Raw genomic sequence first — 24,107 nt, 5'->3', positions numbered from 1 at the left:
ATAATAATAATGGTATTTGTTAAGCGCTTACTATGTGGAAAAGAGCATGGGCTTGGGAGCCAGAAGTCATAGGTTCTAATCCCGACTCTGCCACTTGTCAGCTATGTGACTTTGAGCAAGTCACTTCTCTGTGCCTCAGTTCCCTCATCTGTAAAATGGGGATGAAGACTGTGAGCCCCACGTGGGACAACCTGATTACCTTTCCAGTGCTCAGAAGAGTGTTTTGCATATAGTAAGTGCTTAATAAATGCCATCATTATTATTATTTTATTATGCGCCAAGCACTGCTCACCAGCTGATAAATACACTGATGCTACAAATAAATACCAATAAACAAACATCAGTGCTCCACAGCTGATGAATAAACTGACACTACAAATAAATACCAATAAATAAAAATCAGTGCTCACCAGTTCATTCATTCAATCGTATTTACTGAGCGCTTACTGTGTGCAGAGAACTGTACTAAGCGCTTGGGAAGTACAAGTTGACAATATATAGAGACGGTCCCTACCCAACAACGGGCTCACAGTTGATGAGTAAACATAGGGCTCAGTGAGAAGAGCCCGGGCTTGGGAGTCAGAGGTCGTGGGTTCTAATTCCGGCTCCGCTACTTATCAGCTGGGTGACTTTGGACAAGTCACTTCTCTTCTCTGGGCCTCAGTTCCCTCATCTGGAAAATGAGGATTAAGACTGTGAGCCCCACGTGGGACAACCTGATCACCTTGTATCTCCCCCAGCGCTTAGAACAGTGCTTCGCACATAGTAAGTGCTTAACAAACACCATCATTATTATTATTAAACTAACACTACAAATAAATACCAATAAATAAACATCAGTGCTCACCAGTTGATGAATAACAGCATGATGAGAAGCAGCACAGCGTAGTGGAGAGAGAGCCAGGGCCTGGCTGTCAGAAGGTCATGGGTTCTAATCCTAACGTGGCCACTTGTCTGCTGTGTGACCTTGGGCAAGTCACTTCACTTCTCTGGGCCTCAGTTACCTCATCTGTAATATGGGGATTAAGACTGGGAGCCCCACGTGGGACAGGGACTGTGTCCAACCCAATTTGCTTCTATCAACCCCAGCGCTTAGTACAGTGCCTGGCACATAGTTAAGCGCTGAACAAATACCACAATTATTATTATTAAACTATTACTTGGGGAGGGCCCTGTTTCCCCAGCTGTAAGTGGCATCAATCAATGCTATTTATTGAGCGCTTTACTATGGTCTTGTTTTGCTGTCTCCCCCTTCTAGACTTCACACTGTGGGCAGGGACTGTCTGTCTTTATTGCTGAATTGTACTTTCCAAGCGCTTAGTCCAGAGCTCTAAACCCAGTAAGCGCTCAATAAACACGACTGACTAAATCTATAACTCTATTTATTGCACGAGAAGCAGCGTGGCTCAGTGGAAAGAGCCCGGGCTTTGGAGTCAGAGGTCACGGGTTCAAATCCCAGCTCTGCCAACTGTCAGCTGTGTGACTTTGGGCAAGTCACTTCACTTCTCTGGGCCTCAGTTCCCTCATCTGTAAAATGGGGATTAAGACTGTGGGCACCCTGTGGGACAACCTGATCACCTGGTATCCCCCCAGCGCTTAGAACAGTGCTTTGCACAGAGTAAGCGCTTAACAAATTCACTCATTCATTCCATCGTATTTATTGAGCGCTTACTGTGTGCAGAGCACTGGACTAAGCGCTTGGGAAGTGCAAGTTGGCAACATGTAGAGACGGTCCCTACCCAACAGTGGGCTCACAGTCATCATCATCATCATCAATCGTATTTATTGAGCGCTTACTATGTGCAGAGCACTGTACTAAGCGCTTGGGAAGTACAAATTGGCAACGTATAGAGACAGTCCCTACCCAACAGTGGGCTCACAGTCTAAAAGGGGGAAGACAGAGAACAAAACCAAACATACTAACAAAATAAAATAAATAGAATAGATATGTACAAATAAAATAAATAGAGTAATAAATATGTACAAACATATATACATATATACAGGTGCTGTGGGGAAGTCTAGAAGGGGGAGACAGAGAACAAAGCCATATTAACAAAATAAAATAAATAGAATAAATATGTCCATATAAAACAAAGAGTAATACATACAAACATATATAAACAGGTGCTGTGGGGAGGGGAAGGAGGTAAGGCAGGGGGGATGGAGGGGGAGCCATCATTATTATTATTGACAGCTGTCTACTGGTTTTGTTGTCTCCCCCTTCTAGACTGCGAGCCCGTTGTTGGGTAGGGACCGTCTCTGTTGCCGAATTGTACTTTCCAAGCGCTTAGTACAGTGCTCTGCACGCAGTAAGCGCTCAATAAATACGATGGAGGGAGTGAGGGAGCAGCGGGGCGTGAGGAGAGGGGTCGGGCCCTCCCCCATAGGTCGGCTGAGCTGTCCGTCACAGTCTCCGATGACGTAGGCTGTAAAACAGCCAATCGCAGGCGAGGGGGCGGGGCCTAGGCCCCCAGGCCCCGCCCATTCACGAGGAAGTGTTGGCTTCCGGTCGGGCCTCCTGAGGGGCGTCGTCTGAGGGGACCAGATTCAGCTACTGGCGGCTAGTTAGTTGGTTAGTTGGTTGGTTGGTTAGTTAGTTAGTTAGTCAGTCAGTCAGTTAGTCAGTCAGTTAGTTAGTTAGGTTAGTTAGTTAGTAAAGAAAGAAAGTGCTTTGTTTTTCTTTCTTTCTTTCTTTCTTTCTTTCTTTCTTTCTTTCCTTCTTCCTTCCTTCCCACTTACTGAGCGCTTAACCGTGTGCAGAGCACTGGACTAAGCGCTCGGGCAGTACAATTCAATAATAGAGACCATCCCTACCCAACAACGGGCTCACAGTCTAGAAGGGGGGGCGGAGACAACAACAAAACAAGTAGACAGGCATCAGTAGCCTCGATCAATCAATCAATCAATCGTATTTATTGAGCGCTTACTATGTGCAGAGCACTGTACTAAGCGCTTGGAAAGTACAAATTGGCATCACATAGAGACAGTCCCTACCCAACAGTGGGCTCACAGTCTAAAAGGGGGAGACAGAGAACAGAACCAAACATACCAACAAAATAAAATAAGTAGGATAGAAATGTACAAGTAAAATAAATAAATAAATAAATAAACAGAGTAATAAATATGTACAACCATATATACATATATACAGGTGCTGTGGGGAGGGGAAGGCGGTAAGGCGGGGGGATGGAGAGGGGGACGAGGGGGAGAGGAAAGAAGGGGCTCAATCTTGGAAGGCCTCCTGGAGGAGGTGAGCTCTCAGCAGGGCCTTGAAGGGAGGAAGAGAGCTAGCTTGGCGGATGGGCAGAGGGAGGGCATTCCAGGCCCGGGGGATGACGTGGGCCGGGGGTCGATGGCGGGACAGGCGAGAGCGAGGTACAGTGAGGAGATTAGTGGTGGAGGAGCGGAGGGTGCGGGCTGGGCAGTAGAAGGAGAGAAGGGAGGTGAGGTAGGAGGGGGCGAGGTGATGGACAGCCTTGAAGCCCAGGGTGAGGAGTTTCTGCCTGATGCGCAGATTGATCGGTAGCCATTGGAGGTTTTTGAGGAGGGGAGTGATATGTCCAGAGCGTTTCTGGACAAAGATAATCCGGGCAGCAGCATGAAGTATGGATTGAAGTGGAGAGAGACACGAGGATGGGAGATCAGAGAGAAGGCTAGTGCAGTAGTCCAGACGGGATAGGATGAGAGCTTGAATTAGCAGGGTAGCAGTTTGGATGGAGAGGAAAGGGCGGATCTTGGCAATGTTGCGGAGCTGAGACCGGCAGGTTTTGGTGACGGCTTGGATGTGAGGGGTGAATGAGAGAGCGGAGTCGAGGATGACACCAAGGTTGCGGGCTTGTGAGACGGGAAGGATGGTAGTGCCGTCAACAGAGATGGGAAAGTCAGGGAGAGGACAAGGTTTGGGAGGGAAGACAAGGTGCTCAGTCTTCGACATGTTGAGCTTTAGGTGGCGGGCGGACATCCAGATGGAGATGTCCTGAAGGCAGGAGGAGATGCGAGCCTGGAGGGAGGGGGGAGAGAGCAGGGGCAGAGATGGAGATCTGGGTGTCATCAGCGTAGAGGTGATAGTTGAAGCCGTGGGAGCGAATGAGGTCACCAAGGGAGTGAGTGTAGATTGAGAACAGAAGGGGACCAAGCACTGAACCTTGGGGAACTCCCACAGTAAGAGGATGGGAGGGGGAGGAGGAGCCTGCAAAAGAGACTGAGAAAGAACGACCGGAGAGATAAGAGGAGAACCAGGAGAGGACGGAGTCTGTGAAGCCAAGGTCAGATAACGTGTTGAGGAGAAGGGGGTGGTCCACAGTGTCAAAGGCAGCTGAGAGGTCGAGGAGGATTAGGACAGAGTATGAGCCGTTGGATTTGGCAAGCAGGAGGTCATTGGTGACCTTTGAGAGCGCAGTTTCCGTGGAATGAAGGGGACGGAAGCCAGACTGGAGGGGGTCGAGGAGAGAGTTGTTGTTGAGGAATTCTAGGCAGCGCGTGTAGACAACTCGTTCAAGGAGTTTGGAAAGGAATGGTAGGAGGGATATGGGACGATAACTAGAAGGTGAGGTGGGGTCAAGAGAGGGTTTTTTTAGGATGGGAGAGACATGGGCATGTTTGAAGGCAGAGGGGAAGGAACCAGTGGAGAGTGAGCGGTTGAAGATGGAAGTTAAGGAGGGGAGAAGGGATGGAGCGAGAGATTTCATAAGATGAGAGGGAATGGGGTCAGAAGTACAGGTGGCCGGAGTAGCACTTGAGAGGAGGGAGGAGAGTTCCTCTGAGGATACCACTGGGAAGGATGGGAGAGTAGCAGAGAATGTTGAGAGCCGGGGGGTTGGAGAAAGGGGGGAAGAGACTTTGGGGAGGTCGGACCTGATGGATTTAATTTTGTTAATGAAGTAGGAGGCCAGATCGTTGGGGGTGAGGGAAGGAGGAGGGGGAGGAACCGGGGGCCTGAGAAGGGAGTTGAATGTACGGAAGAGCTGGCGGGGGTGATGGGCATGGGTGTCAATAAGGGAGGAGAAATAGTTTTGTCGATGTAAAGAAATAGAATTATAGATGTGTACACATCATTAATAAAATAAATGGAATAGATTCATTCGCTCAGTTGTATTTATTGAGCGCTTACTGTGTGCAGAGCACTGGACTGAGCGCTTGGGAAGTCCAAGTTGGCACCATATAGAGACGGTCCCTACCCAACAGTGGGCTCACAGTCTAGAAGGGGGAGACAAAGAACAAAACATTAACAAAATAAATAGAATAAATATGTACAAATACCTATATACACAAGTGCTGTGGGGCGGGGAGGGGGACTTGCCCGAGGTCACAGAGCAGACAATAATAATAATAATGGTATTTGTTAAGCACTTACTATTCAATCGTATTTCATTCAATCTTACTTACTAAGCGCTTACTGTGTGCAGAGCACTGTACTAAGCAATTGGAAAAGTGCAGTGTCACCGAGTTGGTAGCTACTTTCCCCGCTCACGGGGAGTTTAGAGGCAGAGGTCTCTGCTTTTGAGGCATTTCTCCCTCCCCACCCAACCAGGAGCGGCTCCTTTGGGACAACAGAGGCCTGCCCAGCGCTAAACACACAAACAGAAACAGGAGCCATGGTGATCCAAGGGTTTAGCCGGTCTCCTCCACTGGGCACTGCCCCCACGCTCCCCACTTGGCAACCCGACGCCCCCCCGGGCCTTCCAGCCCCGGCTTAGGAGATTCCAGCCAGCTTGGGGGAGAACAGGTCAGCCCCGGGATAGGGGTCGGGGGAGACGGGAGGATTGAGCGGCCAAAAAGTTGGCATGACCAACTCTCCTCTGCTCCAGAGGCACGGGGAGCTGGACGCTGAATCTGCGGGCCGGGGGATCATCCAACTCTCCCCTTCCCCACCTGCCACGCTGCCCCTTGACCCCCGAAGGTGTCCGGCCCGGGCCCCAGGAGAGGAGAGGCGGCCGTCGGGATGGGAGACCCTGGCCCGCTGCGGTGCCAGGTCTGCGACATGGTCTTCCACTCCGGGCCCCTGCTGGACGCCCACGCTCGGCTCCTCTGCATCGGGCGCCTGACGGGCGAGGGACTCCGGCCCGGCCCCATCGAGGTGGGTCGCTTGGGATGGGCATCCGGGCGGGAGTGGGAGCGCCCAGTGCGCCAAGGTCAGAGAGGGCAAGGAAGGTTTCTCCCCGTTCCGGGCCAGGAGGCTCAGGTGGCCAGAGCTGCGGCTCAGGCAGGGGTGGTCAGCCCCAACTCCAGGGCCTGGCTCTTTTTCTCTGTGCCCCAGCCGGAGGCCAACGGGACGGAGCCAGAAGCGGAGCCCTGGGGCAGGCGCAGCCTGGAAGTCCCGGCCCCCCGGACCCTCACGGACGAGGTACCGGGGATGAGACCCCACCCCTGGCCTAGTGTCGTGCCCTCCCTACCCGCTCCTCCCCTCCCCAGGGTCCCGCTCGCAGCCCTGCAGCTTGGAGGGGAGGGGGCCGGACCTGGAATCAATCAATCATATTTATTGAGCACTTACTGTGTGCAGAGCACTGTACTAAGCGCTTGGGAAGTACAAGTTGGCAACATATAGAGACAGTCCCTACCCAACAGTGGACATCCAGAATGCCCCCTCACGCTCCACCCCCAACCTGGCATCAACCAGTGCCGAACCCCGTCCCCAAACAGGTGCGCAGGCTTCGACTGCTGCTGCAGGAGATGGGGCTGGGGGGGCCGGAGCCCCTCGTCCAGGTGAGGAGGCTGGGGGTCTTTCAGTAAAGGGGGAGGGGGAAGCCTGACTATCGGGGAGCTTCACGCCCTGCAAAGCCTCCACCCCAGGACAGGGGTGGGCAGGGGGTTTCTCCCCATCTGCCCACCCCCGGGACCCTTCTCCAGCCTTGGGCTGCGACCTGGAAAGGCCCCAGGGAGAGCAGCAGCTGCAAGCCGGAGGAGGGGGACGAAGCAGGCTGGGATAACTAGGACCACCAGGCCTGGACGGGGAGAGGACGGGCCGAGCGGTGGCTGACGCGGGGGAAGAGACGGTCTCGGGTCGGGGCCTTGCTTTGCAGGGGTGCCAGGGGGCCTGGAGGAGGGGAGGCTGGGAGCGGGGCACCCCCCTGCCAGGCTGAGAGGGCTCGGTCCTCAGGGCGGGGGTGACCCCAGGGGACGGGAGAGCCGGGAGCAGCTCCGGGCGCTGGAGGAGGATCATGCCCGGAGACTGGCAGAGATCCAGGCCCAAAACCGCAGCCTGGAGCAGCAGAGGGACGGTAAGTGCAGGGTGGGGGGCAGACCCCGAACCTGGGCCGCCGCGGGGGCAGCCAGGACGTCGGGCGGCCCAGCCCCGCAAACCCCGCCGGAAACTCGGGCCTAGGCCTTGCCTCAGCTTCCCCGGCCCGGCGGCGCCTCGTGCGGGAAGTGGACGGGGGGAGGGGGGTTCGGCCCGCCACAAGCCCCCTCCCCACTTGTCAGCAGAGATCAACCGGCACCTGGCGGACCTGGCCGTGAAGACCCCCGCCCCGCAGGAGCTGCAGGCCCCGGGAGACCACAGGCAGCCGCCACGAGGCCGCGGAGGAGAAGGCTCTCACCAGGGAAGGTGTGTCTGCCCTCCCGTCCGCCCACATCCTCACTCATTCATTCAATCATATTTATTGAGCGCTTACTGTGTGCAGAGCACTATACTAAGTGCTCGGAAAGTACAATTCAGCAACAGATAGTCACAATCCCTGCCCACAACAGGCTCACAGTCTAGAAACGGGTTCACAGTCTACAAACTTTCAACCTAGTGCCCCCAGGGGAATCGCCCGGGGTCAGGGGGGGCTGCCCCAGGGAGCTTGGGGGTGTCAGATCTCACCGTCTATTTCTGGGGTCTCTCCCCGCCAGGGCTCAGCTCGACCCCCCGGCGGAGAAGGAAAGACGCCAAGTGGGACGGCGGCTCTTCTCCGCCAGCCCCGGGCCTCTGGCTGCCGAGATCCGGTGAGAGCGAGCCCGTAGCGGGGGTCTAGGAAAGCTCCCCCCAGCCCTCGGGCTTGGCTGCCCCTTCTGGGGAGGAGAATGGGGGTCTCCCCTTGTCCCCTCCCTCAATCCTGGGGGTCTCCTGAGCACCGTGGGGCTTCACAGCCCCAGCTCCGGGGGTGGGTGTCCAGGGACAGAACACCCCCTCACGTGGGCTTGGCTGAGCCTGGTGCCCGGGTGTGTACTGAGCGCCCACAGGGAACCCCCGGGTCAGCGGAGCGAGGGGCGAAGGACTCACCGCTGCCTGAGCCTTGAGATCCCGGCTCTGCCACTCATCAGCTGTGTGACCTTGGGCAAGTCACTTTACTTCTCTGTGCCTCCGTTACCGCATCTGGAAAATAGGGAATAAGACCGTGAGCCCCGCGTGGGACAACCTGATGACCTGGTCCCGACCCCAGCGTTTAGAACAGTGCTTGGCACATAGTAAGCACTTAAATACCATCATCATCATCCCTTTCCCCCGCCCGCAGGGCCCTCCACCTGGGCTACGTCCAGGGCGGCGGCCGGGACCCCAGGGTCCTGACGCAGATGGCCGAGCTGCACACGGAGGCCACGGCGCTGGAGCGTGAGAGGAAGCGGTCGGAGCGGAAGACCAGCCAGTGTCCAGGTGCCCATTCCCTCGCCCCCCACCCCCCTACTACCTACCTATAAATACACACACACACAAAAAAATAACAAAATAATAATAATAACAATGATCATGGTATTTATTAAGCGCTTACTATGTGCCCAGCACTGTTCTAAGCACCAAACACTTACACTTTAAGACTGTGAGTCCCAGGGAGCGGAGGGCGTCATATTGGTGGATAGAGTCCAGGCCCGGGCGCCTGAAGGTCACAGGTTCTAATCCAGGCTTTGCCACTTTGCTGTGTGGCCTTGGGCAAATCCCTTCACTTCTCTGAGCGTCAGTCACCTCATCTGTAAAATGGATGTTAAGACTGTAAGCCCAGATCACTTCACTTCTCTGAGCCTCAGTCGCCTCATCTGTAAAATGGAGGTTAAAACTGTAAGCCCCTATGCGGGACAGGGACCCAATTATCTTGTATCCACCCTAGCGCTTAGTATAGTGCCCGGCACATAGTAAGCGCTTAACAAATACCACAATAATAACAATAATAATGTCTAATTCCCACCTGCGCTTGGTACAGAGCACAAAGTAAGCAGAAGCAGCGTGGCTTAGTGGTAATAATAATAATAATGGCATTTATTAAGCGCTTACTATGTGCAAAGCACTGATCTAAGCGCTGGGGAGGTTACAAGGTGATCAGGTTGTCCCACAGGGGGCTTACAGTCTTCATCCCCATTTTACAGATGAGGGAACTGAGGCCCAGAGAAGTCAAGTGACTTCTAGACTGTGAGCCCACTGTTGGGTAGGGACCGTCTCTATATGTTGCCAACTTGTACTTCCCAAGCGCTTAGTACAGTGCTCTGCACAGAGTAAGTGCTTAATAAATACAATTGACTGATTGATTGCCCAAAGTCACACAGCTGACAACTGGCGGAGCCGGAATTTGAACCCACAACCTCTGACTCCAAAGCCCGCGCTCTTTCCATTGAGCCACGCTGCTCAGAAAGCCATGTAAGAGCATGAGAAGCAGCGTGGCTCAGTGGAAAGAGCCCGGGCTTTGGAGTCAGAGGTCATGGGTTTGAATCCCGGCTCCACCAATTGTCAGCTGTGTGACTTTGGGCAAGTCACTTAACTTCTCTGGGGCTCAGTTCCCTCATCTGTAAAATGGGGATTAAGATTGTGAGCCCCCCGTGGGACAACCTGATCGCCTTGTAACCTCCCCAGCGCTTAGAACAGTGCTATGCACATAGTAAGCGCTTAAAAAAAAAAAAAATGCCATCATCATCATGGGCTTGGGAGTCAGTGGTCATGGGTTCGAATCCCCCCACTACGTGTCTTTTGTGTGACCTTGGGCAGGTCACTTAACTCGTCTGAGCCTCAGCGACCTCATCTGTAAAATGGGGATTAAGACTGTGAGCCCCACATGGGACAATGTGATCACCTTGTATCCCACCCAGTGCTTTGCACCTAGTGTTTAACAAATGCCATTATTATTATTATTATTATTATTATTATTATTATTACTACTACACAGGGCAGACCAGGGGGTAGGAAGGAGTTTCAGTCCATCAGGGGCCTCTTGGTTACCTGACAAGCTGGGACTGGAGGAAGGTGGAGGAGAAGAGACGCTCCCCCAGCCCTTCCCTCTGGCCTCCGTAATGGCCCTCACCCCCTCTTCCAAGTCCCCGGGCCCAAGGGACCCTCCCCTCTCCCCCCAAACCCTCCGCCCGCTTTCTTTTCTCGCCCACGCTCTCCCCGCGCACACTCTGCCCCGGCTGCTGCGCTTTTAGGGCGGGCGGCTGGCACCGCCCCCCGGGGCCTGGATGAGCAGCTGTGGGCAGTGGAGGCGGAGAACCGGAGGCTGGAGGGGGAGATTCTGAAGCTGAAGCTCCACCGGGGCCAGAGGGGAACACGGAGAGGTCGGAAATTCGCCCGTTTCCCCGTGCCCTTGGGCCCCCCTGAACCACTGGGAGGGAGGTGAGAGGGAGGAAGAATCCCCGGGTGGCCAAGCTGGGGGAGCGGGACGGGGCGGTGGCAGGGGAAGGAGAGCCCGTCCCGCTGGCTCGGGAATGTCCCCTTCCTTGAGCTGTAGCAGCTGGGACCCCATCTCCCCGTCCCCCAAGCCACGCGCTCCTCCTGACCTCTCGGGGTCACCAAGCCACCAGCCTCCCACTCCGGGGGGCGGGCCAGGGACCGCCACCACCTCTGGGCCCCGGCCCCCCTCCCCTCGCCCCCAACCCTTCTAGACTGTGAGCCCGCTGTTGGGTAGGGACCGCCTCTCTATGCTGCCAACTTGGACTTCCCAAGTGCTTAGTACAGTGCTCTGCACACAGTAAGCGCTCAATAAACACAATTGATTGACTGAACCCAGCCAGGGGGCCAGCAGGAGGAGAAGCCCACCCTCAGACACCCCTCTGCCCCCCAGCTTTCCAGAGCCCGGGACAGGGTGCCCTCTGGCCCCAGGATGTGACCAGCCCACGCTACTGGGGGAAGGGCTCAGCCCCCCGCCTGCCTCCCCCTGTAGCCCCCCCACTGCCACCCTCCCTGGGCCCCGGAGACCCCTACCTGGCCTGCAGGGCAAAGGTGAGAACTTGGGGAGGTTTGGGGGGAGTCAGTGGGATCGGCCGTGCCCCCACCCCGTCTCCTCCCACCCTAGGGAGGCGTGAAGCCAGGGAGGAGGGCCTGAGATGCAGGGGTTGGTTGGGTCGGGGTGACTGGGGGGGCAGGTTGGAGTTGGGGGTCTCGGGCCCCGGTGCCCGCTGGACTTCGAAGACCCTTAAGGACTTTGGTGGGGTGGGTCGGCTGGGGGGCACTGGAGCTTGTGTCCCCCCGCTCCATTTCAGGAGTGGCCGCGGGCCGAGACCCCCCTGCCCACCCACCACATCCTGGCCCCGCCGGACGTGCTGGGCCCGGCCCCCTACGACCCGGCGTGAGTCCTCACCTGGGAGGGAGCGGGTCCCCGCGTGGTGGTGGGTCGGGCGGCGGGCCCCCGGGGGTGACCGCGACCCCCGCTCCAGGGCGGGCCTGGTGGTCTTCTACGATTTCCTGCTGGGCCTGGAGATGCCGTGGCTGCAGGTGCGGTTGGTGAGCGCCCTGGCCCGGGCCGGGCAGGAGCTGGGCAGGCCCACCGCGCTACCCCCCAGCCCCTGCCTGGCCCTGCCCCAGGCCCGGGGCCGCCCGCCGGGCAGCTGTGCCATCCTGTCCGCCAAGCAGCCGGTGCCCAGGTGAGGCGTTGCCGGTCCGGTCTCCCCAAACGTGGCGTTGCCCCCAGCCTCCTGGTTGAGCCCGGGGGGCCCTTCCTCCTCTTCGTGTGGCAGGGGTTTGGGCCCCCGTCCAGAGAAAGCGGGAGTTTGCGGGGGTTGCAGATATCTGTGAACTTCCTCCCTCGCCCACTCCTCCCTGCCCCGAGATCCCTCTCCCGGCTGTGTGCGCCCCATCCTTGCCCCCCAGGCTGCGGCCCTGCCCGGCCCTGTCCCTGCTGATGGCCCTGGAGGCCTCGGGGGGCTTCTCCCCGAGTGGCGGGGAGCTGGAGGGACTGAAGCCCCGAGGCTGGGCCAAGCTGCGGCTCTTCGACCCGGAGCAGCGGGCGCTGAGCGGGCGCTGGCGGGTCCCTCTGCGGGCACTGCCAGCGGACCCCAGCCTCACCCCAGAGCAGCTCAACGGGGTCCCCCAGGTGAGCCTAGGGGGCAGGGGGGCACGCTAGGGAGGGGCCACCACCCCTCCGCTGAAAGTTTCCCCCGCTTCCGGAGCCTGGAGGCCCTCCCATTTGACCCTGAAGGAAATCGGGCCTCTGTCGGAGCCTCAGTTTCTCCCTCTGCCCAAGAAGAAGCTCCTGGCCATAGTGAGACATGCGTGGGGACCCCTATTGAGACCCAAACGCCCACCCACTCACCTCCGGGCTGTGCCTCTTCCTCCTCAGGCTGGCCGGGCTGAGCTGTACCTGCGGGTGGCAAACGCGAGAGATGCAGAGGTGCAGTCGTTGGCAGTGGTGGACCCCTCCAATGCCCCCGACTACCTCTTCCCCCCGACGGTGCGTCCCCTCTGACCCCCACGACCCGGGGGTGGGCAGGGGTTCTGGTTAAGGACCACCACCCTCCCTCCGGGGCCCTGACAGCCCCCCGTTTATCCTCTGCCCGCAGGTGCCCCATCCCGTCGCCCGGGCCAGCGCGTCGCTGCGGCCCACCGGCCCCGTCCCCACGAGTCTGGGCCCCTCCGTCCCCCTCCCCGCCGGCTTTGTGGACCCCCCTCCTGCCCGAGAATTTTCTCCCCATCGCACCCCAAGCCTCGGCTGAAGCTGGCGAGGGGCCTGCGTGCTTGTCCCCCGTGGAGGAGCGGCGTGGCTCAGTGGAAAGGGCACGGGCTTTGGAGTCAGAGGTCATGAGTTGCCAATTGTTGCCAATTTGTACTTCCCAAGCGCTTAGTACAGTGCTCTGCACATAGTAAGCACTCAATAAATACGATTGATGACGATGATGAGTTCAAATCCCAGCTCCACCAACTGTCAGCTGTGACTTTGGGCAAGTCAATAATAATAATAATGGTATCTGTTAAGCGCTATGTGCAAAGCACCATTCTAAGCGCTGGATTTCTCTGGGCCTCAGTTACAATGTGTGTAAAATGGGGATTAAGACTGAGCTCCCCGTGGGACAACCTGATCACCTTGTAACCTTCCCGGTGCTTAGAACAGTGCTTTGCACATAGTAAGCGCTTAAGAAATGCCATCATCATTATTATCAGCCTCAAGACTCACTCCCCCTTGTACGCTCCAAAGCGCTTAGTACAGTGCTCTGCACATAATAAGCACTCAATAAATACGATTGACCAACTTACCCCTGCAGGGCCCAGGGCAGTAGCGGTAACAGGTGTCATCTATCCCATCTCCACCAAACACCACCAGGTGTGTTCTCCCGAGGGGCAGTGTCCTGGCAGAGAGAAAGCATTTAACAAATAGCAGAATGATTATTCCAGCAAGAGGTGTGGGCCCCACACTGTCTCCTCCAGCCTCCCCACCCATTCCCGGTGGAGGCAGGAGAAGCAGCTTGGCCTAATGGATAGAGCCCAGGCCTGGGACTCAGAGGACCTGGGTTCTAATCCCAGCTTCACCCCTTGTCTGCTGTGTGACCTTGGACAAGTCGCTTCGCTTCTCTGGGCCTCGGTGACCTCGCCTGTAAAAAGAGGGTGAAGATTGGGAGCCCCATGAGTCCAACCTGATTAGCTTGTACCTACCGCAGTGCCTGGCACCCAATAAACACTTCAATTCCATTCCAAAAACAATCTTGAGAGGCTCCTTCCTCGTCCCATGCGCCGCTGCGGCTTTTTAAAGCCCCGGATTTCTTGGTGATTCCAGCCTCTCCCCTTCCAATTCCCACAACAGGTTGGCAGCTGCCCCCCTGAGCCAGTTTTGGCTGGCACTGGGTGGAAGCTGTTGAGGGAAGGGGGTGTTCCTGCCTCCCCAAAATATCAACAGAGCCAACCCCAGCAGGGGAGAGGAGATCCCACCGGCCTCTGGCTCAGGCAGGGGGGTGCCCATCCCTGCAATCTCATCTCATCCCGACACCCCAAGGGTGGGAAGAGAGGCAGAAACTGGCACAGGGCTGGGGGGGGGGGGGGGGGGGGGGGGATTAATGGTTCACGTGGAAAAATCAGCGCCGAGCCTTCTCTTGTTTGGTTTTTAACATCTTTATTAACAAATTCCAACACTGCCGATAACAGTATTAACAATTTTAAATAGTCGCAGTTGCCTTTACACAAGGGTAACAGTTAAACAAGCCGCCGGAGCAGACCCCCATCACCCCCAATCCCCAGGGCCACTTCTTCCCTGGCACCCGGGAAGAACGGGCAAGGCCGGGGCAGGGACACCGCGGGCGGCCAGGCCGGAGACGGCAAGCCGCCCCCGTCGCCGCGTCCCCAGGCCGGGCATCGCAGCTACTTGGGTTCCCGTCGGTCAACTCCAGCCGGAGGTTCGAAGTGAGAGTTGAGGCCCCTGAGGTCCCCCGCCCCGGCCACAGTCTTCACACATGAACAAATCGAACAGGCAGGTGAGCACCATTGAAACGTTGCCAGAGACAGTTTTGGTATGAATCTATCCATGCAAGTGAAAGACAAGAAGAAAAAAAAGCACCATTGGATAGCAGTCTCGAAGGGGGGATGCCAGGCCTGGGGCCCGGACCCCCCTTTTTTTTTTTTAGCACCCACGATCGGGACTTGCAGATCGACGCAGCCGAGCCGAATCAGGAATCTCGTCCCCGGCGCCGGAAGGATCCAGAACGGCACATCCTTTGGGTTGCGATGCTTAAAACCTGGCTGTGCTCCAAGGCACGTATTTAAGAAAAACCATCCAAGTCCTCGACAGTTGCTTACAATCTTTATTGAAGTTATACAAAAAAATCCCCCAAAAGTGAAAAAATACATTATATACAAAATCCTTTTCCCTGGGGAGCCTGGCTCCTCCCTCTGCTTTTAAGAACCATCAGGCCGGGCTTTCTAGCGCCGCTCCCGCCTCCGCTGATGTCCGCTTCTCTGTCTGGAAAACAGAAGGCAGGATTAGTGAGGCCTGGGACACCAGCTAGGATCCGGCCCGGGGCCGCTGCTGCCCCGTAACCGAACCGGAGCGGGAATGCCAGTGAGGAATTCCGTCATTGGGCCACCCCCTGCCCCCGCCCTCCCTTCCCTTCCCGCAGGAGCTGCCAGGATTGGTTACATTCCAGGTCTTCCCAGGATCAGCGCTTTATTATTATTGTTAATAATAATAATAGTGGCATTTGTTAGGTGCTAAGTGCCAGGCACTGTATGAAGCACGGGGGTAGACGCAAGGTAACTGGGTTGTACGCAGTTCCCGGCTCAAACTGGGCTCCCCATTTGACAGATGAGGTAACTGAGGCACGGAGAAGTGACTTGCCCCAAGTCACACAGCTGACAAGTGGCGGGGATTGGAACCCGGGTCCTTCCAGCTCCCAGGCCCATGCTCTATTCCACGAAAGCCATGAGGTTTCTCCCTGGGAAGCGTGCACAACAAACCCCTGGCACGGACTCGATGGGGAGTATCCCAGCTGGCAGCGAGGATGTTACAGGGAGGTGGCACGAGGGGCAAGCCGACACGGAGGAGGAGAGGAACGAGGTTGGCCGGCACGCCCCCCATCCCGACCCTCAACTGCCCACCTCCTCTTCCATCTTTTCTGCACTGTCCTGCTCACTGGGGGTGGCGTCTCCACCGCCACCGCCGCCATTCACAGCCAGCTCTTGTTTGGGCTTCTTAGCTTCGTGGTCTTTCCGGGGGCTCTCCTCCTCTGGTTTCCTCTGAATAATAATAATAATATTTGTTAAGTGCTTACTACATTTCAAGGACTGTACTAGGCACTGGGGTGGATACCAACAACTTGGATTGGACACAGTCCTTGTCCCACGTGGGGCTTACAGTCTCAACCCCCATTTTATAGATGAGGCACAAAGAAGAAGTGAGTTGCCCAAGGTCACAGAGCAGACGAATGGCGGGATTAGAATCCATGACATTCTAATTTTCCAGGCTGGTGCTCTATGCACTACATCATGCCGTTTCTCAAGTAGATAAAAGAGGCAAAGGCTTCGCTACAGCAAGTTTAGAAACCTCAGAGGTAAAGCTGTTAAAAAACCCAAAAAAACGCCCTCAAGACACCCATCCTTAACCTGTGGGTCTTGGGACTCGGCTCAAGATCTAGGTGTTGGCCCCACAACTGCATTCATTCATTCAATCGTATTTATTGAGCGCTTACTGTGTGCAGAGCACTGTACTAAGCACTTGGGAAGTACAAGTTTGCAACATATAGAGACGGTCCCTACCCAACAGCGGGCTCACAGTCTAGAAGGGGGAGACAGACAACAAAACATATAAATCAAATAAAATAAATACGTACAAGTAAAATAGAGTAATAAATAGGTACAAACATATATACATATATACAGGTGCTGTGGGGAGGGGACTCAGTCTGGGAAGGCCTCCTGGAGAAGCCCCTCCTGCAGCAGGGGTACCAACTGAGAGAAATCTTTGCTTTTATCAGAAAGGTTTTGCACTGTGATTTCCACAACAGGGACCCGTTCTCAACCCTGTGTGAAGAGGTGGAGGCGGCGAGGTGCAAATGAGGGGCAGTCCTGGGCCCTACCCGTCACAAACTACGAGACCCCACCCCCGGTTAAGGTGAAGCGACGGCCACGTTTTAGTGAGAGGGTGGAACCAACTGTGGACGCTTTTGCGCTACAGAGACCCGTGTTAATAATCACTGCTGAGGAAACTTGCCATTTTAGACAGACAGGGTTAGCCAGCTCATTAGACCGCTCCCTTTCCACCTGGAAACACCGGACTCTCAGCCCCAACTCCCTGGGGTCTGCTGGACTCCCCCATTTCGCCCGATGATGAATGGAGAAGCCCCCCGGGCTCTGGCGTTTTCTGCTCCAGAGTTTCCAAGCAAGACGGGCTTTTGTATGTTTGGTTTTGTTCTCTGTCTCCCCCTTTTAGACTGTGAGCCCACTGTTGGGTAGGGACTGTCTCTATATGTTGCCAATTTGTACTTCCCAAGCGCTTAGTACAGTGCTCTGCACATAGTAAGCGCTCAATAAATACGATTGATGATGATGATGAAGACGGGCCAGGTCCAGGCCGCCTCAGAGCGGATTTACGGGGGTTTCCGGTGGAGAAGGAATGTCTCATGCAGCAAGTGTCACAGACTGCTGTGTCTCCAGCCGGAGAATCACCCTCCGTCTGGCTTCATTCCAGGGCAGGGCCCCCCCTAAAGCCCGTTCTCCCCGGAAGACTCACCTTCTTCCTGACGAGGTGAGAAATGTCGCTGACACAGTTGGAAGAGGAGGCGCCGTCGGCGGGTTTTCTCACTGCAATCTAACACAAGCAAGAATCCTCAACCTTAGCGGCAGGCAAACATCCCGGTCCCGCCGGACCACCGAAGCAACGCCCGGGAACACTTACCGAGGAAACGGAGCCACCTCCGCCGCTGGATGTGAAGCCGGAAGTAGAGCCCCCAACCTGGAATGGAGGAACCCAATGACGATAGATTAGACGCCGTTTCTCTTAGCCTGGGACTGAAACAGAGATTGCAATAGGCCCCTGCCTCTTCTGTCCTCTGACTGACTGCCCAGGACTAAATGAGAAACCTCCAAGTCCCCATTTTCTCCTCTGAAACACCCTGGGGGTTCGGGGGGATCCCTGCCACCCTTGCCAAGAACCCAAAGGGCTCCACCTCTTTCTTGCTCCGTGGTGCTGATGAGATTTGACTCATCCAACCACCCGAAAGGCGGCTTGGCACGCACTACTTTTTGCTCCAGTTTAGCCCCCCGGGGCTAGAAGGAGACAGACAGGGCAGAAGGCCTAGTCACAGGAAGCTCGTGACCGGCCAGCTACTGAGTCATGAAGCACACTGTCAATCAACTAGAGCTTGCGATCTCAGCAGCAGATTAATGGTACGGCTCAACTACCCCTAAGGGTCCCAAAGCAGTTTAACGTGGTGCAGATTCGGGCCAAAAATCAGTTCCTTGACAATTCTCTCGAAAAGAGATGCAAAACCCTCTGGCCCAACTGTGCTGACAGAAGGTAGGAAAGTCAACGGAAGACGAGGGGCGGTGAAGGGCTGTGCCGAGTTTCCCCATGTAAGCACGGGACATATTGCCCCAGACCACCCACCCGTCCCACCCCTGCACCTCACTTAGGGTGGGGAAGTCCTCCCCTCTCTGAAAAACCGCCTGCCTCAGAGGGCTGCAGCTTTCTACTGTTAAGGGAAAACCCACCAGGGTGGCTTTCAGGGCTAACTCTGCCACTTTCCCGCTCTTCTGGGACTCCTTCGAGTCCTCAATCTTCTCTTTGATTTCGGGAAGCAGCTCTTTCAGCTCTTCAATTTCTTTCTCCGCCTCCGCAGACGATCCTTCGGCTTCCTTCACTTGCTCGGTTAGCGTGGCTGGAAGGACAGACACCAGAGCTGAGCGGCAGCAGCAGCAGCTACACACAGGCCGTCAGAGAAGGGGCTCCCAGCTCGTGGCTGTGCCTTACGAGAGGACTCCGGGCACCCGGCCCAGGCCTACTCACCCATCCTCTTCTCGATGACTTCCACAGATTTGCTGAACTGAGCCACCGCCTCCTCATACTGGCTGTTATAACAGTAGGCCAACCCCAACTGATAATGGGTCTCCGCCAGCAGACGGTCGTGGGCTTCCAGATACTTCTGCTGCAGGGTGAGGCAAGCCTGGAATTCTTCCACAGCTTGGCTGTAGTTCTCTACGAGGGAGGAAGGGAAGAAAGTGGGAGAACCTCGGAAATACAGTGTCTGTGGCGGGGGCGGGGGGAAAAAAAAAACAACCGAAAACAAACACCACTAGTAATTCTGGAAGATTTAGCATCCCTTCCCGGCTGGCTCGCTTCTTACGTGCTGGACTCTCCGCTAGTGCAGAGAACAAAAGCCCACTCTGCTCGGGTCTTGCCCCGCTACCGAGATATTGCGAATTAAGGGTTGAAGAAGAGTCGGCTAACAGCTGAGAAAAATCTTGGAAATTTCTGAAGTGCTGGGGCATTCTGTTCTCCTTAGCGTACATCACCACTACAGTTTAAAGACAGACCTGTTTCAGCGCTAGCAGTGATCAACAGAGGAGATCTCCCTCCTACTTTTTCCAGAGTTGACTGAGACCAGGAGGCTGAATTAAGCAAACGATGCTGGGGCAATACTCTTCCCACTGAAGACTATTTTTTTTTTTAAGCCAGCTTAATTGGCACTGGTGGTGATGATGATGCTTATAAATAAATAATGTTGGCATTTGTTAAGCGCTTACTATGTGAAAAGCACTGTTCTAAGCGCTGGGGGGGGGATACAAAGTGAGCAGGTTGTCCCATGTGGGGTTCACAGTTTTAATCCCCATTTTACAGATGAGGTAACAGGCTCAGAGAAGTTAAGCGACTTGCCCAAGGTCACACAGCAGACATGTGGCGGAGTCGGCATTCGAACCCATGACCTCTGACTCCAAAGCCCGTGCTCTTTCCACTGAGCCACGCTGCTATGGTGGGTGGTACTTTGTAAGAACTTACTGTGAGCCCAACATTAAACTTAGCGCTAGGGTACACATATAAGGCAATCAGGATGGACAGTCCCCATCCCATATGGGCCGGCACAGTGGGAGGGAGAACAGGTATGTTGCCAACTTGTACTTCCCAAGAGCTTAGTACAGTGCTCTGCACACAGTAAGCGCTCAATAAATACGATTGATTGAATGAATGAATGAAAGGGTATGGAATTCCGTTTAAGGATGAGGCAACTGTGGCATAGGGAAAGCAAGTGACAACCCAAGTCACAACAAGGCAAGTGGCCGGGCCAGGATTACAACCCGTCTACGGACTCCCACGCCTGAGTGGCTTCTCTAGGGGACTGGTAAGTCACTGAACGAAACGAAAAACGAGAAACGAGTCAAAGTGAAGATCCTTTACCTGATTCAACACTAACTTCTCCTAGTTTAAGATGAGCCTGAGCTGCTTGGAGCTGGGCCTCTTTTGTTTCCTGCCTAAAAATCAAGGTAAATTCAATTAGAAACTCCAGAGTGACTGATCGCATTCCGCACGCTTTCCACGGATGGAGCCCCGGCTTGCCCGCTGCCCCAAGTTCTCCTCCCAACACCCAGAGGGAATTTTTCAAGCGACAATGGGAACTGTGGGTCTTACCTTTTATAAATCACTTTCGCTAACTCCAACATGTCCCAGGCCAGTTCCAGGTTTCCGACCTCATCTTCTTCATTGTCTTGTAATGACTAAAATGTATGTAAACGAGCTGTGTAAGTGGAAAGAATAACCCAGGGTGGCACGACAGAAACCAAGTGAGGCTTTCTACCTGCTATATATCTATAAATCCACCCCATCTGAGGCTTGGGCATTGATATAGCTGCTAAAACGGCAACATTTGAGGCCTAACTTGCAGCCCACACTCACAATACCAAGAAATGTTACTTGCAAGAACAGTGCTCGGCACATACGAAGCGCTTCACAAATGCCATCCTCATTATTAATGACATTATCAATGATTCCAGAGTCACACGCTGCAAGAGAAGCAGTGTGGCCTGGTGGAAAGAGCTCGGTCCTGGGAGTCGGGGGATCTGTGCATTTGCCTGCCGCACGATTTCTGTGCCTCAGTATCCTCATCTGTAAAAGGGGAATGAATTTCTAGTTCCCCCGCCCCCCGAAGTCACATCAACGTAGATTCGGTCGGACCTGAATCCAATTTACAGACTACAGCACCTAGTCCACTGCTTGGCACAAAGGGTGAGAACTTACAAATACAAACACTGTGCCCAGTCTGATTACTCTGTACCTACCCCAGCGCTTACTACAGTGCCTAGCACATAGTAAATGCCTAAAACCACAATTATCACCATCAAATACCCCAATTCTTGGGGTTTTCAAAGGGGGAGGGGTGAGCTGTCACCCAAGAACTGGGGAAGTCAGTCCAGACCACCAGCTCTGTCTCCATCCATCACTTTAGGGTTAGGTGTTCTTGACAGATGCCAACGGCTTCCACAATGAACACACACACACACCACCGATGGGGGTCAAAGAGTCCCGGCCTTCCCTTTTCCGCATGGGAAGAAAAGCACAACCATGGGAAGCAGCGTGGCCTAGTAGAAAGAGCCCAGGCCTGAGAGCCTGAGGACCTGTGTTCTCTTCCTGGTTTTCCACTTGTACACCGTGTGACTTTGGGTACGTAACGGGATTCAGATTTCCCCATCTGTAAAATGGGGACTCAATGAACGTGAGCCTGGTGTGGGACAGGGACTCTGTCCACCCTGATGACCTTCTATCTACCCCAGCGCTCGGCAGATAGTAAGTATTAAAAAAATAAGTGGGCCCAGATCTCTCTTGGTGTCCTTGCTCCATAGAGCGAGCCGTATGAAGGAAAACCCCCACGACCTCACCTTGTTCTCGAGTGTTGAATCATTTCCTTTCTCTTCAGACCTGTCGTTCTCCTTGTCCTCCTCTTCGGAACCGTCGGTTTCTGCAAGTTAAATGTCTCAAGGATGAGTACGCTACTAACGACACCTGCGGTCTACAGCCGCCTGAGACGCATCACACCATCAACAAGCTCGAGCCCGAAGACGTTACTTACAGTCATCGGCGCTGCTGGCCACTTAATCTTACTCAAAAAAGATTAGATGAAGACTTAATCGGACAAATGCTGAGGGTAAACGCACATTAAGACTTGAATTTAATTTCCCTGAGGTGTTCTAAATCTCAAAGGGGAAAAAAAAAAATAACGGCGGGCAAAGGAGAGCTGCTTTAGTTAGCCATCCTGGATCTTATAAACTGGTTGGGGCTTCAGGTCGACGGGCCCTGTCCAGCCCCCAACCTCGACTTTGGTGGTCCCAGTGGCATCTGGGGCTCTGCCCGGGGGCTACCAAGGAGCCGCCAGCCTCTTTGCGTGCCATTTTATAGCAGCACCCCCAGGACGGGGGCATATGCCACCTGACCTTGGCAGGTTACACCGTCCCGATGTGGGTTACGGATAACCGGCCTGGCTGTCTCACCCACCCCCCGCCGCTGGCCGTCCGGTAAATCGGGCCCCTCCACTTCACTCTACACTTAGGCAGGTCCTGGCTTAGTACAGTGCTCTGCACACAGTAAGCGCTCAATAAATACGATTGATGATGATGATGGAGGCCATTGAGAATTACTCTCATCATCATCAGTCGTATTTATTGAGCGCTTCCTGTGTGCAGAGCACCGTACTCACCAGGTCTAAGTTGGCTGGGGGGTGCTGATCGGCCTCAGGGTCCATCCCGCTACCTTTCAGAGTGAGAACGCGCTCTCGGGGGTGGACTGTTATTCAGTCTGGTTTGGCTGGACTTGCCAGAGAAGGTATCGTGAATGGCAGCTCTCGCCAGTGTGCAATCAGTTTACAGAGCTCCAGCCGGCTAGAGGGAGTGTCTACACTCCTGAGAAGCAGCGTGGCTCAGTGGAAAGAGCCCGGGCTTTGGAGTCAGAGGTCATGGGTTCAAATCCCGGCTCGGCCACTTGTCAGCTGTGTGACTGGGCAAGTCACTTTACTTCTCTGAGCCTCAGTTATCTCATCTGTCAAACGGGGGATTCAGAGTGTGAGCCCCTCGTGGGACAACTTGATCACCTTGTAACCTTCCCAGCGCTTAGTACAGTGCTTTGCAAATAGTAAGCACTTAGTAAATGCTATTATTATTATTATTATTACGAGCGAGCCCACCCAGGGCTTCAGAATTGGGCGGGGGGAGGATTAAAGGGCCGAGCTGTGCTCCCACCACTCGTCAGGTCTCAGCACCCTGTGGACTCTTAGCCAAAGGGGAGGCCGGGAGGCAGGGGGAGAGGAATCATCCATTAAATTTCTGTTTTGTTCATTTCCAGTTTTGGTGCGTCCCCTGATGACTCAGGATGGGCTTTCCACAAGCCCCTTTGTCAGGGTACGATGCCACAAGCTCTAGGAAGGCTCGCTAATCCAGCTCTTACTAAACTCCTTCGGCATATTCCTACGGCTTGGAAACTTCCCACTGCCCGGTGGCTGGGACCTAACGATGCCGAGTCGCCTACCAGTCCTATCCGAAATTACGCTCGATGGGCTAGAAGAGGCCTGTGACATTGTTTTCTTCAGTCAACCACCTGGTCGTCCACCTTGAAATTAGTTTCCTAAAACTTGCCCTGGATGTTTCATTAGGTTAATAAAACATCAAGAAGCAGCGTGGCTCAGTGGAAAGAGCACAGGCTTTGGAGTCAGAGGTCATGGGTTCAAATCCCAGCTCCGCCAATCTGTCAGCTGTGTGACTTTGGGCAGGTCACTTCACTTCTCTGGCCTCAGTTCCCTCTTCTGTAAAATGGGGATTAAGACTGTGAGCCCCCCATGGGACAACCTGATCACTTGGAACCTCCCCAGCGCTTCGAACAGCGCTTTGCACATACTAAGCGCTTAATAAACGCCACCATTATTATCCGGCTGGCTGTTTTACAACGAGACCGTCAGATTGCTGCAAACCCCAACTGACCGGCATAACGACGCCTACGTCTCCGCTGACGGAGAGGCTGCACCGTACCCCTCTGGGGTGATGTAACAGAGAGAGGCACCCTGAGACCCACATCCTACCCTCACGCCCAGCCCCCCGACTGAAGGGCTGGGACACTAGGAGGGGTCCAGAGAGCGAGTTAATGCTGCAGCTGGCTGGAGCCAGGCGGGGAAATTGTCTCTGGAGGAGTCTGGTGTGCTGCCCCACGGGCAGTGACTGAACTCCTTCGTCGCAGGGTCTTCAAGAGAAGCGAATTTTGATCTCTCCAACCACCCCCCTACACAGCCACCCAGTCTCACCAAGGCGCTTTCACCAGCTTGAGGGCAGGACTACACCCTTGCAAGCTCTTTGCCCTGAGGGACAGCAGGCAGTACCCAGAAACAAAGCCCAAAGTGGGTTTTTCCACACCCCCAGGAGGCAGGAGGAGGCCCCACACTTGGCATTCAACCACTCGCCCAGGAATTGGAATCTGGAAGCCCAGCACTCTACCCCGGGGGCGTTTACTAGTAGGATGATCTGAGGTCACCACGCTTCTCAAGGAGGC

At 54.9% G+C, this 24,107-nt stretch overlaps 2 protein-coding genes across 3 annotated transcripts in view; one reads left to right on the top strand and one right to left on the bottom strand.

Moving 5' to 3' along the window:
* Positions 1 to 5,944: 5,944 nt before the first annotated feature.
* On the top strand, positions 5,945 to 12,825 carry CCDC17 (coiled-coil domain containing 17). The gene is made up of 14 exons (XM_038760140.1): positions 5,945 to 6,079; positions 6,260 to 6,346; positions 6,643 to 6,705; positions 7,100 to 7,220; positions 7,423 to 7,546; positions 7,834 to 7,926; positions 8,436 to 8,572; positions 10,324 to 10,452; positions 11,058 to 11,116; positions 11,377 to 11,462; positions 11,551 to 11,757; positions 11,984 to 12,206; positions 12,453 to 12,563; positions 12,673 to 12,825. The coding sequence occupies exons 1-14, from the start codon at positions 5,945 to 5,947 to the stop codon at positions 12,823 to 12,825; spliced, it is 1,728 nt and encodes a 575-aa protein (XP_038616068.1).
* Positions 12,826 to 14,201: 1,376 nt separating this feature from the next.
* Positions 14,202 to 24,107, bottom strand: part of LOC119939982 (nuclear autoantigenic sperm protein) — a 28,448-nt gene continuing 18,542 nt past the window's right edge. For both annotated transcript variants that reach the window (XM_038760056.1, XM_038760057.1), the window contains 9 exons: positions 21,458 to 21,537; positions 20,214 to 20,299; positions 19,983 to 20,056; positions 18,597 to 18,785; positions 18,302 to 18,468; positions 17,487 to 17,543; positions 17,322 to 17,399; positions 15,692 to 15,829; positions 14,202 to 15,056 (listed from right to left, as the gene is read on the bottom strand). In XM_038760056.1, coding sequence (XP_038615984.1) covers positions 15,003 to 15,056; positions 15,692 to 15,829; positions 17,322 to 17,399; positions 17,487 to 17,543; positions 18,302 to 18,468; positions 18,597 to 18,785; positions 19,983 to 20,056; positions 20,214 to 20,299; positions 21,458 to 21,537 — 923 coding nt within the window. In that variant the 3' untranslated portion in view covers positions 14,202 to 15,002. The remainder of the gene's footprint in view (positions 15,057 to 15,691; positions 15,830 to 17,321; positions 17,400 to 17,486; positions 17,544 to 18,301; positions 18,469 to 18,596; positions 18,786 to 19,982; positions 20,057 to 20,213; positions 20,300 to 21,457; positions 21,538 to 24,107) is intronic.

The sequence above is a fragment of the Tachyglossus aculeatus genome, chromosome 18 (genome assembly GCF_015852505.1).
Source record: "Tachyglossus aculeatus isolate mTacAcu1 chromosome 18, mTacAcu1.pri, whole genome shotgun sequence".
Lineage (NCBI taxonomy): Eukaryota > Metazoa > Chordata > Mammalia > Monotremata > Tachyglossidae > Tachyglossus > Tachyglossus aculeatus.
Note: the sequence above shows the minus strand (reverse complement) of the source record. Positions and strands in the feature narration are given on the sequence as shown.